Genomic DNA, 16,489 nt, shown 5'->3' with positions numbered 1-16,489 from the left:
GTTTCCTTCTCTGTAAAATGGAGCCGTGAGCTTTTAAGTTATGGAGGAGATTAACTGGAAGTTCCTGCCAGCTTTTCTATCCTAAAAGCCTACAGATAGCAAGTGAGTCATGGGGAGGATTCTCCCCGGAATTACATTTCCACGTGATGCTGAGCAGGGCGCTTCTGCCTGACCTTTGTCCTGTTTCACAATCACTATCCCAGGAGCAGGACATTCTTACTTCCCCCTCTGCTCAGCTTTGGGTCCTCGCCTGAAGTCTGCTCCGAGACAGCTCCCATCAAGTTCGTCTGGTTGAAGCCCCTCCTCCTGCGGTCTTCCAAATCTCCCAGGCTCATCTCACCCTTGGCCTCTAGGCCCCCCGCCCCGCCACCATGGAACTGTAACATCTGACATCAACGAATGTGCAGCGATGAGTAAGGCTCGGTCCTTCCTGGGCGGACCGGACCGGACCGGGAGACAGCTGAGCCCTCCAGGAGACAGCACCTGTGGCTTCCCCGTTAAGGAGGATTTAGTCTGAGCAGCTCCCGAAGCCTAGGTCTCTACAAGCTGTATCCTCAAATGAGTTTCTGTAAACCCAGATGTCTTGACCTAAGTTTTGATCAGCAAAGAAACAGAACCTTGCAAGGGATGGCACAGCCAGGTGTTCTCTGTCTCACGTGCCCGGCTGGAGAGGACCTTGGCCTGCCCGTGCAAGACTCGAAACTAGGGTGACCAGTCGTCCCAGTTAGCCTGAGACTTTCCCAGTTTTAGCACTGAAAGTCCCTCGTCCTGGGAACCCCCTCAGTCCCAGGAAAATAGGGATGGTTGGCCACCTTAAATGCTCTGAAATGGGAAATACAACCAGAATGTTTCTTAGAAGCGAGGATGGTAAGGCTTAGACTTGCTTACTTTGGAAACGTCATCAGAAAAGACCAAATAATTGCTAGAAAAGGACACGATGTTTGGTAAAGTAGAGGGTCTGCAAAAATGAGGGAAATCCTCAGTGAGATGGACTGACACGAGAGCCACCACAGTGGACATACCAACAATCGTGAAGATGGTGCAGGACTAGGCAACGTTCCATACTCTTATACACAAGGTCGCCCTGAGTCAGAGCCAACTCAAAGGCAACTGAGAGAGGTATACATGTCCTGCCCGGCTCAGTGCAGGCACAGAGCAGGCTCCTGGTAGAACGGGGAAGATCCGGACTGGAATGGTCCCCAGCTGTGCCAGCTCACACACTCTGTGGCCACAGAGCGCTTAGCCTTCTCTTTGTCCTAGCTCCCTCACCTGTAAAATGGGGGTAATAATTCTTGCCTTTCCTACCTCACAGGCTAATCTGAAGATCCAATAAGATAATGAATAAGACACTGCATGGAAAAGAATAAAACACAAGAAAAAGCTGAGGGTTATTATTATTTTTTAAACGGCAGTAGGAAACAAGGAAGAAAAAGGGGGAACTAGAGAAACAGAAAGCAAGAGAGTCAAGGCAAGCAAAGAGATACCATACGGTGGAGAGAAAGGCCCGTAGGACAGTGGTTAGAAGCACAGTTTGGGATCCAGGTTCGGATCCTGGCTGTGCTCCTACTGGCAACAGACTCGGTCAAGTTCTCTAACCTCTCTGAACCTGGGTCTTCTTGCTTGTGGATGGGAATAATAGTAATAACGTTGTTGTTGTTAGCGGATGTCTAGTGGACTCTGACCCATGGTGACTTTATGTACAACAGAATGAAACACTGCCTGGTCCTGCATCACCCTCACAACTGCCAACTTGTTCAAGTCCATTGTCGTGGCTATTGTACCCATCCACCTCACTGAGGGTCTCCCTGACCCTTGCTGGCCCTCTATTTCACCAAACATGACATCCTCCAGCAGTGATTGAGTCCTCCTGATAGTGTGTCCAAAGCAAGTGAGTTGGACAGTGTTCTGTTGTGATCCATAAGGTTCTCACTGGCTATTTTTCAGAAGCAGATTACCAGGCCTTTCTTCCTAGTCTGTCTTAGTCTGTAAGCTCCCCTGAAACCCATCCACCGTGGAGGACCCTGCTGGTATTTGAAATCACAGCAACACTCAAGCCACCACAGTCTGACAAACTGACAGATGGGGGGTAGAATAACAGTAGTAGTAGTACTGCACCCTGAGAGGAACAGAGCATGTGGGTATTAAATGAGATAGGACACATGCCTGGAGCTGGGGAGGTGTTCAAGGAACAAGAATTATCATTCATTATTATTATTCCTCAAGTCCAACTCCTACCACCTGCCTTCTCCATCCTAAAACCTGCAGACTCCAAATGCTTGAGGGTGCAGAGGGAGCAGACGTCTCACAACCAGTGGCCAAGTCACAGCCTGAGGCACGGGGGACACTGCAGTGAACAAAACTCACACAGTCTCACCTCCAGTGGGGGAGGCAGGCAACAACAAGAAAACAGACACATGTTCTAATTAGATGATGTAAGAATGCAAACATATAACGTAACTCTACTATGAGCCGACAGAGTGGAAGGTGCCCTCACCTGGCGTACTCCAGCCTGGGCAGCAGTAGGTAGAGCCCGATGCAGAGAGCGAGGAAGACATCCGCAGTCAGGAAGAAGGCCAGGGCACTATCCGTCACATCGCTGGACACTACCAGGTCCACCAGCAAGGCCACGGCGCTGATGGTCCCGCCCATGGCTCCTCCTGCAGAGACCAGTAGACATCACGGAGGTGGTCAGTGAAGGAGGACAGGAGGAGCCATGGCTGTGGGTCCATCTTCCTGGCACCTCAGGCCTTGTCCCTCCAGAGATGCTTGGGTTTAACAGAAATGAAAAATTCTTCCTACTGAGAAAATGGCTGCGTTTCTCACAGCTCGCGAGACCTTGGCAAACATGGAGGGATTCTACAATGTAAGCTTTTGGCTTTAAGAGGGTATTGTTCTTTGATGTCCCCAGCCCCGGGTCTGGGGCTTCTCTCCAATGTGCCTGTTAAGAGGCTGCTGCCTGAGGCAGCAAATGGGTTCCAGGAGCCCCTCCCCCACCCACTTTCTGGTTTCATCTCTAACCTTTACCATCTGTCTCTCTTTACCCCTTCCTGTTGGGCTCTAAATGTTAATTCAGGGGCCAGAAATCTCCGAGAGCCCTGGGCTTCCTCTCCTCTGCCCCTGGCCCAAATCAGCCACCAAGCAAACTGGGAGAGAGGTTCGGGGAATTTCCTAGCCTTGATTTTCCTGCTGCCTCCAGGGCTATTATCTGGGGAGCCCTTTCTGGTTACAAAACCCCACTAGGTCTCCCACCCATGAGCTCACAGAACTTGCACCTGAGGCAGCTGGGACAGCTTACACGTGTGAGCACATGTATGCACATACACACAACATACACACACATCCTCTCACACACATGCTCTCACGTACACTCACACACACTCTCACACACATGCACACACACTTATACATACTCTCACACACACACACTCCCACACACATACACACACACATACATACACACACACTCCCACACACATGCACGCATACACATACACACATATACACGTACACACACTGTCTCTCACACACGTACATAGACTCACGCTCACATACGCGTGCAACGGCCCTACCACCTGGAGTGTCCCCTCTTGCCGAGGTCTCGGATGCACCTCGTATCATCAGACCGTGGGGCTGCCACACCCTTTCACTGCTCCCTAACACAGGAGACAGCCTAGCCTTGGGGATCATGGGTCCAGGAACCAAAGAGATGCATGTCTGACCTGTGACTCTGTCACTTGCTAGCTGTGTGACCCCGTGGGCTAAAGTGACTTCCCTGAGCCGCAGTTTACTCATCTGTAAAATGGAGGTAATAACACCTGCCTTGTATAACTACTTTGAAGGCTGAATGAGATGTTGGGAAAGGGCCTGGCACACAGTAAGCTTTCAACAAATGCTAGTTCCCCTCCTTGCCACAATCACACAGCAGCTTCTGGAAGGCCGGGAATGTGTCTTGCTTTTCTTTGGAACCTTCCCGGCCACTGGTAGTCACCTTGTGCTGGCCAAGTGTCAGAAGGCCTGGGTGTAGCACCAGCTTGGGGAGTACTTTGTAAGTGTGAGCAGACCATAGAACTCCTCTCTACCTCAGCTTATTTGCCTGGAAAGTGGGGCTAATACTTGTCCTATCCATCACATGTGACAGCAGTGAGGTGGAAATGGGATGAGGAATGAGGAAGCACTGGATACACAGACAGGACTATTATTAAAGTACAGTGAGTGCCTAGTGAAGATGCCGGACTGACTGGCTGAGTGAACGAATTAGCCACTTCAGAGAAAAAGGACATCGATTCTCATGGAGGCAAGAAGGCTGACTGCACACAGCCAACCTGGGAACAGCAGACTGGCCCATGTGTGGCCACGAGGCGCTCTGTCGTCACCAGGCAGCTTTTCCCTGGTACCACTTTCCTGCCATTGTTGCCTGGAGCAGAAGTGGGAGGCGGTAGTCCAGGCCCTGGTCCACCGTGATGCTCACCCTCACTGCCTCACCCACACCCTGCCAACATCTCTGTGGCTCTCCAGGAAACAGCCACAGCCCTCATGAACCATCCTTCCCGCAGCTCTCCCAACAGAAGCTCCTATTAGCCTGGGTGGCCAGAGGCTGGGATTTGAGGGTAGGGCAAAGATATAAAAATTAGCATGGTGATTAAGAGCGCAGACTCGAGAACCAGGACATCTGAGTCCGATCCCAGCTCTACCACTTCTAGCTGTGTGACCTTGGGCAAGTCACTTAACAGCTCTGTGTCTCCCTTTGCTCGTCTGTAAAATGGGGATGCCAATGACACCTACCTCTTAGAGCTGTTATGAAGATTAAAAGGGTTACTATATGTCAAGCGCTTAGAACAGTCCCCGGTACAGAGAAATGACATACAAATCCTCTCTGATTCCCAAGTAAGTATTTGGCTATTTCTGTCCTTCCCACATCAAAGCAGCAACAACGGGGTAAACCTCTTGCCAAAAGGGTGCCCACATCTGAGAAGCTGTAATCCCCACCTGGGCGTTTTGTTAGAACTGGGTTTAAACTCATTAAGACATTCCTGGGATGCCCCAAGGAACACTATCTTAACATCACTGCCTGTTGATTTTCCTCTCCCCCTTTCCAACTTGTACAGAATTTACAATATTATCATCAACAACAAGCCAGGCCTCCGGGGAGCTCATCCTTCATAACTCCCTACTTTTATCTCATCAGTTATGGAAATACATGCAAATGAGGGGCTTAAAAAAACACTGATACAAAACAAATGAGCTGTTCCCTAAGATGCCAACACACATACAATCCACACATTGGCTCCTCTGGACAAAAAAAGAACTGGGGCTGGTGAGGTGGCCTGGGCCCTCTGGGGGATCAGAGCCCCTGGACTCTCCAGGGTGATGGTGCTCACAGTCGGAGAGGGGGGCCTCACATAGCCATGACAATGGTTTAGGGTCAAGGGTAATTAATACTGAAGCGTAAGTACTAAATTTCCCCCACCTTTTTAAAAACGGACTTTGTAAAAAATTTGGAGAGTCCCTGGGTGGTGCAAACAGTTAATCCCCTCAACTGTTAACCGAAAGGTTGGTGATTCCAGTCCACCCAGAGGTGCTTCAGAAGAAAGGCCTCGTGATCTTAAAAAAAAAAAAAAGGTGATCTACTTCTGAAAAATCAAGTTAGTGAAGACCCCACGAAGCGCAGTTCTACTCTGACACACACAGGGTCGCCATGCGTCGGGGCTGGCCCGGTGGCAATTCGCTCCCTTCCCTAGGAGATACTCTGGTGGCCGGATGAACACGAAGGGCCGCTTTTCAACATGAATGGCGTGTTTTGTCATTGGTCCTGGAGAGACAGCCAGCAAGGCTAAAATTATATTTTTAAAAATACAACTTCTAGCAGGTTGGAGGGAGATGGGAAGGTAAGGGCCGCTTTCTGAAACCAGAGGTAACAGAGGGATTAAATCCAGTGTGTGGTGGCCAGTACCATCGGCCCAGAGATGACATTCCTGAAGCAGTGCCAAGGGCACATTGCCTGTACTCAGGAAATTTAGCAACAAGTCCATTTTTTTTTAGGATCAAGTGTTTCCCAGGAGAGAGCCAGTGGCTAATCCTGTATCAAAGGTGGCAAACAGATCTGAGCTCACATCTAAACTCTTATCAGTTCAAGTAACTGCCTCAAGTGCTGTGTTGAGAAGAATATAGAGGTTCAGATGGAAAGATGCCAATCGATTAGTGATGTCTGGCACTGGCATGGGAATGCAGAGGGTTTGTGTACTTGTCAGAGTCTTTGTCAACCCTACTATACATACTATACATACTAGTACCTGGCGTTATTTACGGCACTGAGCAGATTCTCAAGCAGGCACACAGAACAGAGCAGCTGAGCCTCCACTCTTGCTTTAGGGGGCTGTGGTCTCCTGGCAAAGCACTCTTACGGACCCTTGTTATCTTGTTGGGTCATCTGGATGCTGCTCCGGCTTAGAGAACAAAATCGGTAAGGTCTAGACAACAGGTTCAGTATCAGCATCAAACTCCAGCTCTGATGGACAGCCCAAGTCACACATCAGCCCTCCCCCGGTGTTTACCGTGCACCAGACGCCAAGGTCAGGGGGTAACAGAGGAGTTATTTATAGGCTATCAGCCCCTGAGAGGATGGGGTCTCATTCATCTTTGAATCCTCAGCACATAGTAGGTCCTCTATAAAATTAAAAAGGACGAAAAGACAGAAAGGAAAGGAGACAAGATAAACAAATGGGAGGAGAAGAGGAAAACAGGAAGAGGGAGAAAGGGCAAAAGAGAGGGAGGAAAGAAAGGAATGTTGGTTTCAGGAAGTGCAGACTGTATTTTCCAAAAATGGCTGCAGCTCTATCTCCCCTCTTACACGCTCTTCTTACAATGTGACTTTCACCATCTCCAGCTGAGCTGTGTAGGTCTATGCTCTCTCTCCCTGAATCTAGCTAGGCTCATGCCTATGGAGGAAGTGATGCTATATGGTTTCTGTGGCTAAGTTACAGAAGGAAATAAAGCTTCTGCCTGATTCCCTTGGGATGCTCGCTCTTGGAACCCAGATACCATGACATGAGGAAGCTCAACCAGCCACAGGGAGGTCCGTGTGAGGAATAACCCAACTCCAGCCCAGTCCCAGCTGAGCTTCCAGCCAACAGTCAGTACCAACATGCCAGCCTAGCCAGTAAGCACACAGTAACGAGCTAGCCCAGCAGATACCGAGTGGAACAGAGATGAGCTGTCCTTATAAACCCTGCCTAAATTGCAGGTTTATGAACAGAATAAATGTCACGAAGTTTTAGGGTGGGTTATCATATAGCAATAGATAAACGATACACACCCAACATCACCACCACCACCACTACCACCACCACCACTACCACCACCAGCTGCTGTCAAGTGGATTTCAGCTCACGGAGACCGCACGTACGTCAGAGTTGAACTGTGCTCCACAGCGTTTTCAATGGCTGATTCTCAGAAGTAGATCGCCAGGCCTTTCTTCCAAGGCACCTCTGGGTGGACTTGAACCACCAGCCTTTCAGTAAGCAGCCAAGTACATTAACTGTTTGCACCACCCAGGGACTCCTACACACCTAACACACGTTTCCATTTCCGGAGGGGCCGTCGTGTGCTCACCTATGGCTCCTTCTCATGAGCCCCTAGGTGGATTAACCCGGTCAACTGTCTGGACCCCAGGTCTCACCTGATATCAGCGCCTGGGAATTCCTCATCGGGAAGGAGCCAGTCATACCGTAGATGCTGCTACTGAAGATGGTGGAGGTGCCGCTGAGGATCACCATGCAGACCATGGTGACAGCAAAGAAGCTGCAGGTCCAGGAGGAGGTATCCACTTTCACCAGCACAGTCATCACCACGAAGATGGCCAGCATGATGGCCAGGGAGGTCAGGACACGGACACGGACCGGAACCCTGGGGTGAGGATTCGGAGGTGATTAGACACCCCCTCGGGCCTCGCCACATGGTGCCGGGACTGCTGAGCCACCTTAGAGGACACGGGTGAGCTCAGTGGCTGGCAGTGTCCCCTCTGGAGTCAGGAGGCCTGTGTGTGAATCCGGCTTTCCCGGCTCACTAGGTGTGTGGGCTTGGGTAAGTTACTCAATTGCTCTGGTTTCAGCTTCTGTAACTGTACAACGGGGAGGAGAACTGTTATGGGTTGAATTGTGTCCCCCCAAAACATGTATCGTAAATCTATCTGGGAATGGGCTTTCTTTGTTAGGTTACCGTGGCAGTATTAATGCAAGGGTGTTTTAAGTCAATCTCTTTCGCGACATAAAACAGAGGACTAGGCAAGCAAGCGAAGACAGAGGAAGATGGATGCTATGTCACATGAAGACCACCAAGGGACCGAGAACCAGAAGCTAAAAAAGACAAGGACCCTCTCCCAGAGCTAACAGAGACAGAAAGCCTTCCCCTAGTGCAGGCGCCCTGAATTCAGACTTCTGGCCGCCTAAACTGTGAGAAAATTAATTTCTGTTGATTAAAGCCACCCACCTGTGGTCTTTCTGTTATAGCTGTGCTAAGAGCGCCTGGCTCTGGCTAAACGCTCAATAAATTCTGCATCTTGCAATCTTGCTGTGAAATTCAAGAGCAGGATGTGAGGGCTGTCAGAGCAAGCCCTCTGCTCCTCCTGCCACAGGGCCAAGCTCCTGCCGGCTCTGTCTGCTGTTTAAACACAGCAACCACCCACTGGACTTCCGTCCCGCAAAACTTAGCAGTGGAGTGTGGTGGAGGCAAGAAGGGAAGAACACAATCATTACCACCAAAGCAAACACTCACGCAGTACTGACCTGGTGCTGGGCCCTCTTCCCAGCGTTGGCTATGTACTCATTCACTCAACTCTCATACCAGCTCTGTAGGATAGGCGCTCTCACCCACCCCACACATAGATAAGGGCACTGAGGTGCAGACAGCTTAAGGGACTTGCTCAAGGTCACTCGGCTGGTAAACGGCAGAGCTGGGCTCTGAACGCAGGAGGTCTGCTCCAGGCTGTGACCCCAGAAAGACACTCTAGTGTTTCCCTGCAATAAAGGAAACGTGGTGGCACAAAGACACTACAGGGCAGAAGAGTTCACCTGAGATGGTCTCGGACTGTCCTGGACTGCAGCTGATGCCAGTTTTAGTGCCCTCCAGGACCAGAGGCCTCCTCACACTGCCAATACCATGCCTGCACGTCATCCATACACTCCTCCCAGGCCCCATCCACCCAGACACCGCCCTGGGCAGAGAGGTAAGGAGCACAGCTCTGGGAAACTGCACGGCGTTACTCTGGGGAGAGAGAACACCATCTAGACAGGCTGTTTAAATCATCAGATTAGACCAGATTGAAGGTTTAGTTAATTCTTCAGCTAACTACTGGGTGGGGACTGGGCAAAAAGCCAGGTGAAGTATACCAGAAATTTTGGATTAAAAAAAGTGAAAGATAAACTTGAAAGGTAGAAAAGACACATATTACTTAAACGGGTTTGAAACGATGAGTGTGAAATGCCAAAAAATAAAGGATGTTTTCAAAGCGTTTTTGCAGCGACAGGCGGGTTTGAGTTTCCTTCTGATCCTCAGCAGGTGCTGCCACCACTTCCTAAGGAGGAGGAGGAAGCCCAAGGAAGTGAAGGGACAGTTCAAGGTCACTGAGTTGGGGCAGAGCTGGGATAAGAACCCAGGTCCACTGACCGCCACGCCCCCACCCCGCCCAGCACTCAGTCTGCTGAAGTGTGTCCTCTCTATGTGTTCAGTCAGCAAACATTTATTGAGCAACTAATGGGGTGGTGTGCCAAGGACCGTGTTAGATGCCTGGGACGCAAGACAGACCAAGGGGAAACATACCAGAAACAGGCCATTTCATTGTAGGATGGAAGTTAGTGGTCCACTGGGGAGCCACAGCACATCATGGGGCTGAAACATAAGTGATGAAGGGGGAGACGTGTCTGTATGTGTGTGCAAGTATGTGTGAGAGAGAGGATGTGCGTTCATGGCACCGTCAGACTGAGGACTGACTCTGGAGTGCAGAGGGAGGTGTCTGGAGAACACCGAGCCCCATCCTGTAGGCCTTGTCCACCCTGATAACCATCAGGGCTTGGTCCTAAGAGTAGGGTGTGGAGTGGACATGCTGTCCTGATCTGCCAACACCTCTCCTTCCTCCAGGCCAAATCCTAGAGAGGTTGTCAGCCACATCGCCCACACCAGCCCAGTTGCAAATGATGGGCACACCACCCAATCTGGGGTGATTATAGAGTTCCAAGCCTCTGGCCACAAGAACTGATTTAGGGATTAGCACACAATTCAAGCAGAGCCAATCAGTCTTCCCGGGGTCTGGTCCAGGTAAACCGGCAGAGAAGCTCTTTCTCTGCTGTGATTGCATCCAGGGATGCTGGTCGTCTTGCCAGCTCCGTGGGGAGGGACTACCTATGGAAGGGAGCCAAGTAGAGGCACACATATCCCAGAGATGGTGCGCAAGACAGAGGCCTGTTGACGTTTGCAATCCCCTAGGCCCAAATATGCCTGAAGGCAGAACTGACTTTAATTTTCCGGTTAGAGAATGACTAAATCCAATTTTGCATCTCTATCACTTGTTGGAGTCCCTGGGTTAACATGCTCTGCTGCTAACCAAAAGATTAGCGGTTCGAATCCATCCAGAGGTGTCCTGGAATAAAGACCTGGTAATCTACTTCTGAAAAACTGGCCGTTGAAAACCCTATGGAGCATTATCTACTTCTGAAAAACTGGCCATCGAAAACCCTATGGGGCATAGTTCTACTCTGACACACATGGGGTTGCCATGAGCTGCAATCAACCCGATGGCAACTGGTAAAGGCGTCATTTGTTACCAAGAGTGCCCTTAACACAAAGAGGTACCTCGGGTTTTAAGCTGGGGAGTGACATGGTCAAAGTCAACAGCAATGCTGTCAGGGCTCTGCCCATGTGCCCTCCCTCTTACCATCTGGGGATCCGCTGGTCCATGAAGCAGGCTGGAAGTGACAGGTAATGAACACCTTCAACCAATGACTGGGGTAAGTCAGTGGATAAATACCCCAGCTCCCTTACCCCTCAGTCTACATTGGCTACCAGAATTCCCTGGCAGCACTGAGCTCTGGTCACCCTCTGGGAGCTGGCTTGATGAAGTACGCTTCATCAGCTGCCTTCCCTGGCCTGTCTCACTTCCCCACTCTCCACTTTCACCTCTCAAATAAACTACTTGCACTCAAATCCCTGTCTCAGGGATGGCTTCTGTGAGCCCCACACCAAGGCTCACTCTGGGGCTTCTGTCACCCTCCTAGGATCTGTAGGGAACTCAGCCTGGGCAGGCACTGGCGGGCAGCCTTGGAGGCCAGCACCTGGACAGATCCCGGGGGGCCCGATGTATCTACTGTAAGCACACACCAGCTGTCCTGGAGGCTGGCAGTCAGGCCTCACCTCTGGTGCCTGCAGTAACCCAGTCACACAGCCTGACCTGCCCACCCACCCCAAAAGTAAGAGCCAGCAGGGGCGTGGAGCCTGGGTCATGCAATCGATCAGACCCTTGCCCAGCTCTGCCACTAACTCGCTCTGTGACCCTAGGCAAATATGCAACCTCTCTGGGTCTCAATTTGCTCATCTTTAAGAAGAAGATGCTGGACAAGACAATCTGAAGGTCCCTTCCAGTTTATGATTCTAAATCTGAAGAAATTCAAGTGGAGAGATAGGCTGGGGTCAAATTTCAAAAAATCTGAACCAGTTCCTGGGGGAAGAAGGAGACAAAGGACAGACTGGGGGCCATAACCAGTGCCATGAGGGCAGGGCCTGGCTATTCTCCATCACATCCTGTGCCAAGCATCGGGACCTGGTAGGTGAATAGTCACTGGATGCACAAATTGACAACCAAGGGACATGAGCAGTGCAGGAGCAGCTTCTACGGCAGGGCCAAACCTCCCTGCTTCTGGGCCCTCTCAGCATGACAGGGAGTCCAGCTGTAAACATCTGCAGTGTTTCTAGCCCACCTTGGGACTCGCCCCTGCCTCTAACCAGCTCCTCATGAACCCAGAGCACAAAAAGTCCACTCCAGGAATGCTGCTGGCATCACGGAAGCACTCCCAAGTTTGTCACTACAAGGTAATTCGTTGTTTGAATAGGAACGTGGCTCTGGAGAGTGCTAGGGGACTTCTTACCCAGGCAGCCCCAGGGCGGGAGACAAGGAAAGAGTAGGCAATGAGGATGCAAACGCGCCAAACGCATTAAATTAAAAAGCAGTGCATTTAGAAGGCTGCCTCTATATCCCCTAAGGTCCCTTACCTGCAGAGGCCTCCCTCCTGCCCGCTAATTGCTTACTGCATAAACCACTCTGGCCCAGCCTCCACCCCTGGGCTCCCACCAGCCCACAGGGATCTTGTACGGGGCTGTTTTCAACACTCATACAACTTATGAAATGGTGCCACGTGTCAGCTGCCCACACCTGCTGATGGGAGCATTCTGGCTTTGCCTCTGCTGCTTCCACTCCGGGCGAAGTGGCCCAAGGGATGGTGACACTGTTGAGGCTTTAGGGAAAGTCCAGACAAGTGTTGCCCTGATGATGCCCATGGTTCTTCTCTGGGATGGGATGGCCGAGATGACCCCAGCCCTGGGATCTTGGGACAGGTCACTCTACCAAGGGGAGTCAGAGAGGGCTGCCAGCTGTCCCCAGGTGCCACCTTCCCTCCCTGGCTGTGAGAGCTCAGGACCCCAAGGGTCTGATTTCTTCAAAAGTCTGTAAAATGTAAATCTGCCTCATAAGTATTTATGATGCTGCAGACTTAACATAATAAAACACTTGGCGATTATGGATAAGCCAGTCGGGGAAGGCCAGGGTTCTTCAGGCGGGTAGAAAAGGAGACATTTCAATCTCACATATTAAATAAAAAACAGCTTAAAAAAAAAAGCTTAGCCTCAAACCGTCTTCCCACAGCTTGGAAAGAGATGAGGCATTTATGTGAGCCTGTGGGATCCTGAAGGAGCCCTGGTAGCGCAGTGGTTAAATGCTCGGCCGCTAACCAAAAGGTCTGTAGTTCAAACCTACTACCTGCTCCACGGGAGAAAGATGTAGCTGTCAGCTCCCGTAATGACAGCCTTGGAAGCCCTATGGGGCACTTCTACCCTGTCCTATAGAGTTGCTGAATCAGAATCAACTTGATGGCAACAAGTTTGGTGTTTTTTTTTGTTTTGGTGGGGGAGGATCCTGACTGCAAAACACTCCCACTCCCAGGTCAGGCGAGGGAGGGGACAGAGAGCATCATGAGAGGCCTGGGAAGGAAACAGAGCAGGGAGAAGCCTAGGCCTCCCCACTGCTATGGCTCTGTCACCCCTTTCTTCCTCGCCCTCCTCCTCTTGTGTCCCCGCCTTTTCTCCCACTTACTCTTCTGCCAGTAGTGCCAGTGACCCACCTCTGTCCTTCAAGGTCTTGTGGTGCTGAAGAGACACCTGACCCTGCAGCTGGTGCCACTCTTCTCCTGGGGCAGGGTCTCTGGAGGCTGTGCCCCCACCTGCAGGACAGTGACTATAGTCCTGTGTGCCAGGGCAAGGCACAGGTGAGGCAGGCAAGGGGCCAGTGGCTCGTGAGAGGAGCTGCAAGGCCTTCAGGCCCATCTGAGGGTCATTATCTTTCTCGCTCTTCCAGCCTGCACGTGGGCAGGCCCCTGTGAGGGTCTTAAAAGGTGGCTGCAAATTCCTTGACACTCCTTCCATTGACAGGTGGGGCCTGTGTCTCCTTGAAAGTGAGTGGGCTTTGTGACTCCCCAGACCAATCGAATATGGCAGAAGTGACACTACATGACTCCTGAGACTAGGTTACAAAAACCATGAGCTTCCGCCTTGCTCTCTTGGAACACTTCTTGGAGCCTTCAGCCCCAATGCAGTATAAGTCCCACTACACCGAGCTGACATGTGAGCCATTAAGAGAAGAAACACGGAGGGAGATGCCCAAGGGGCCCTGGCTGCTCCAGACCCATTTACTGCACGAGAAACAGCAAGCCTGAGCCACTGGATAAGACTTGGTGACCCCCAGAGCCACGAGAGATGCTCATTATTGCTATTGTTTGAAGCCGCTATGATTTGGACTAGTTTTTTTATGCAGCAATAGATAACTGGAGTTGCCCCACAGCATAATGTTTGGAAAGGCTGGTCTATCCAGGGTGAGCACACAGGAGACACAGGGTGTCCCCTCTCTCCTCCTGCACTCAGAGCAGATACCACTAAGGAATCAAGGCACCCTCCCTGAGACCATACCTGCCTCAGAATCCTGTCCAACTGTGATGTCCATCTGATGAGATTAACCCAGCTGCGTCTGAAGACCCTTTGGCTGAGATATCATCTGGGCGGCATCTGAGTCATAGCCTGGGGCATTGCCTGAGGCAGATGCCTTATAAGACAGTTGCTGAATGTTATCAAAACACATCCCCACCACCCATATTTGCTTTTAGACCTATAACTAAGCTTAAGCCTCAGCAAGCCCCAAAAGTTGAAGTACCAAGCATGACCCAGGAGGAGGTATGTTACACTCCAAAAGAACTGCTTGATTTTTCTAATATGTGCAAACATACCTGAGGAATATGTGTGGGAATGGCTATTAAGAGTGTGGGATAATGGTGCAAGGAACATAAAGGTGGATCAGTCTGCGCTTATTGATATGGGCCCACTAAGGATAGATTCTTCAATGTTTGAGCTCGAGAGGTTAGGAAGGAATCTAATAGTTTATTTGGTTGGGTCGCTGAAGCACAGGTTACACGGTGGCCTACACTAAATCAAGCTGAAGTACCAGACCAGCCTTGATTTATTATAGAAGAAGATACCCAAAGGCTTAGGGAAACTGGCATGTTAGAGTGGATTTATCAGGCTAGAGCCATACACCCATAAATGGAGTGCCCAGAGGACAAACATTTTACCACAGCGGTGAGGAACAAATTTGTGAAGGGAGATCTGCATCCTTGAAGACTGGTGTGATTGCTATTTTATGTAAGTCAGATTTGACAGTGGGGACTGCCGTAACTGAATTAAGATACCTAATTGAATCGACGGCACTGGGTTTTTTAACTACAATGGGGCTGACTGGACCCAGTGGCTGCACTCAATCAACTAAGACAGAGTAGGTGTGGTCACTGTAATGGACAGCAGAGTCAAAGCAGTAATCAGAATAGTCTGACTTGTATGGACTTATGACACTGGCTACTCAGTCATTGTGTCCCTAGGAGTGAAACATGGGAAATCCACTAAATCTTTACTTGATCTGTAGGGTTGGTATGAGTTGGAATTGACTCGAGGGCAACAGGTTTGGTTTTTTTTTTTGTTTGTTTGTACAAGCAGAAGAATCTAGGTCAAGTGAAAGGCAGTCTAACTCAAATTGCCAAAATGGAGAGCCACAGCCCTTCAATCAATTCCCAGACTTGAGCAAGTTTACAGACCCACAGCCCCTTGAATGAAGGAGAGGCCTGGTCCCCTTGAGGAAGACAATGTTCTCCAGGAGGCTGTATATGCTCTCAACTAGCATCCAATATATAGTGCTGTTTCTCCCATAGCCAGGATTCATGAGTCCAGGAATTAAGGGGTGGAAATGGGAGTGACACCATTCACTATTACTTCTAATGACTCACTCACAAAATTTTTGTTTCCTGTCCCCACAACCCTATGCTCTGCAGATCTAGAGGTCTTAGTTCCAAAGGGAGGAGTGCTCCCACCTGGAGACACATCACTGATTCTACTGAACTGAAAGTGAGGAATGCCACCCGGCCACTTTGGGATTCTTAAGCTTCTGGGTCGACAGGCAAAGAAGGGAGGTACCACACTGGCTGGTGTGATTGATCCTGATCACCCAGAGGAAACTGGATTGATATTACAAAATGGAGGTAAAGAAGAGTATGTCTGGGAAGCAGGAGATCCCTTAGGGTGTCGCTTAGTACCACCATGCCCTGTGATTAAAATCAATGGAAAACTACAGCAACCCAATTCCGACATGACTACTAATGGCCCAGACCCTTCAAGAATGAAGATTTGAGTCACCCCACCAGACAAAGAACCACAACTAGCTGAGGTGCTTGCTGAGGGTAAAGGGAATATGGAAAGGGTGGTGGAAGAAGGTAGTTCTAAATACCCGCCATGACCATGTGACCAGTTGCAGAAATGAGGACTGTCATTGTTATGAGTATTTCTTCCTTGTATGTGTGCATCAAATATTTTGTATTCTTCATTTATAAAATATAAGATGTGAACAGGGCTAGTGCGTTTTCCATTATATACGTGTTAGTTGTATTATGTTAGGCACAAGTATGACTTTATAATTGTCTTTATTTAGGTATTATGTATGGTTTAAGGAGCTTTGTACAGGTGCCAAGTTGACAAGGGGTGGACTATGATGGTTACAGTTGTATGTCAACTTGGCTGGGCCATGATTCTCAGTGATTTGGCAATTATGATATAGTTTAGCAGTTATGTAATGATGTAATTACCTCCATGATGACATCTGATATAAGGTAATCTCCTCCATAGTAAGATCTGCTACGAA

At 49.9% G+C, this 16,489-nt stretch overlaps 1 protein-coding gene across 2 annotated transcripts in view; it reads right to left on the bottom strand.

The window, feature by feature from the left end:
* SLC29A3 (solute carrier family 29 member 3) overlaps positions 1–16,489 on the bottom strand; it is a 58,218-nt gene that overhangs the window by 12,613 nt on the left and 29,116 nt on the right. For both annotated transcript variants that reach the window (XM_010589203.3, XM_010589204.3), the window contains 2 exons: positions 7,676–7,902; positions 2,495–2,657 (listed from right to left, as the gene is read on the bottom strand). In XM_010589203.3, coding sequence (XP_010587505.1) covers positions 2,495–2,657; positions 7,676–7,902 — 390 coding nt within the window. The remainder of the gene's footprint in view (positions 1–2,494; positions 2,658–7,675; positions 7,903–16,489) is intronic.

Source organism: Loxodonta africana, chromosome 16 (genome assembly GCF_030014295.1).
Source record: "Loxodonta africana isolate mLoxAfr1 chromosome 16, mLoxAfr1.hap2, whole genome shotgun sequence".
NCBI lineage: Eukaryota > Metazoa > Chordata > Mammalia > Proboscidea > Elephantidae > Loxodonta > Loxodonta africana.
This window is presented reverse-complemented; position numbering and strand designations above follow the sequence as displayed.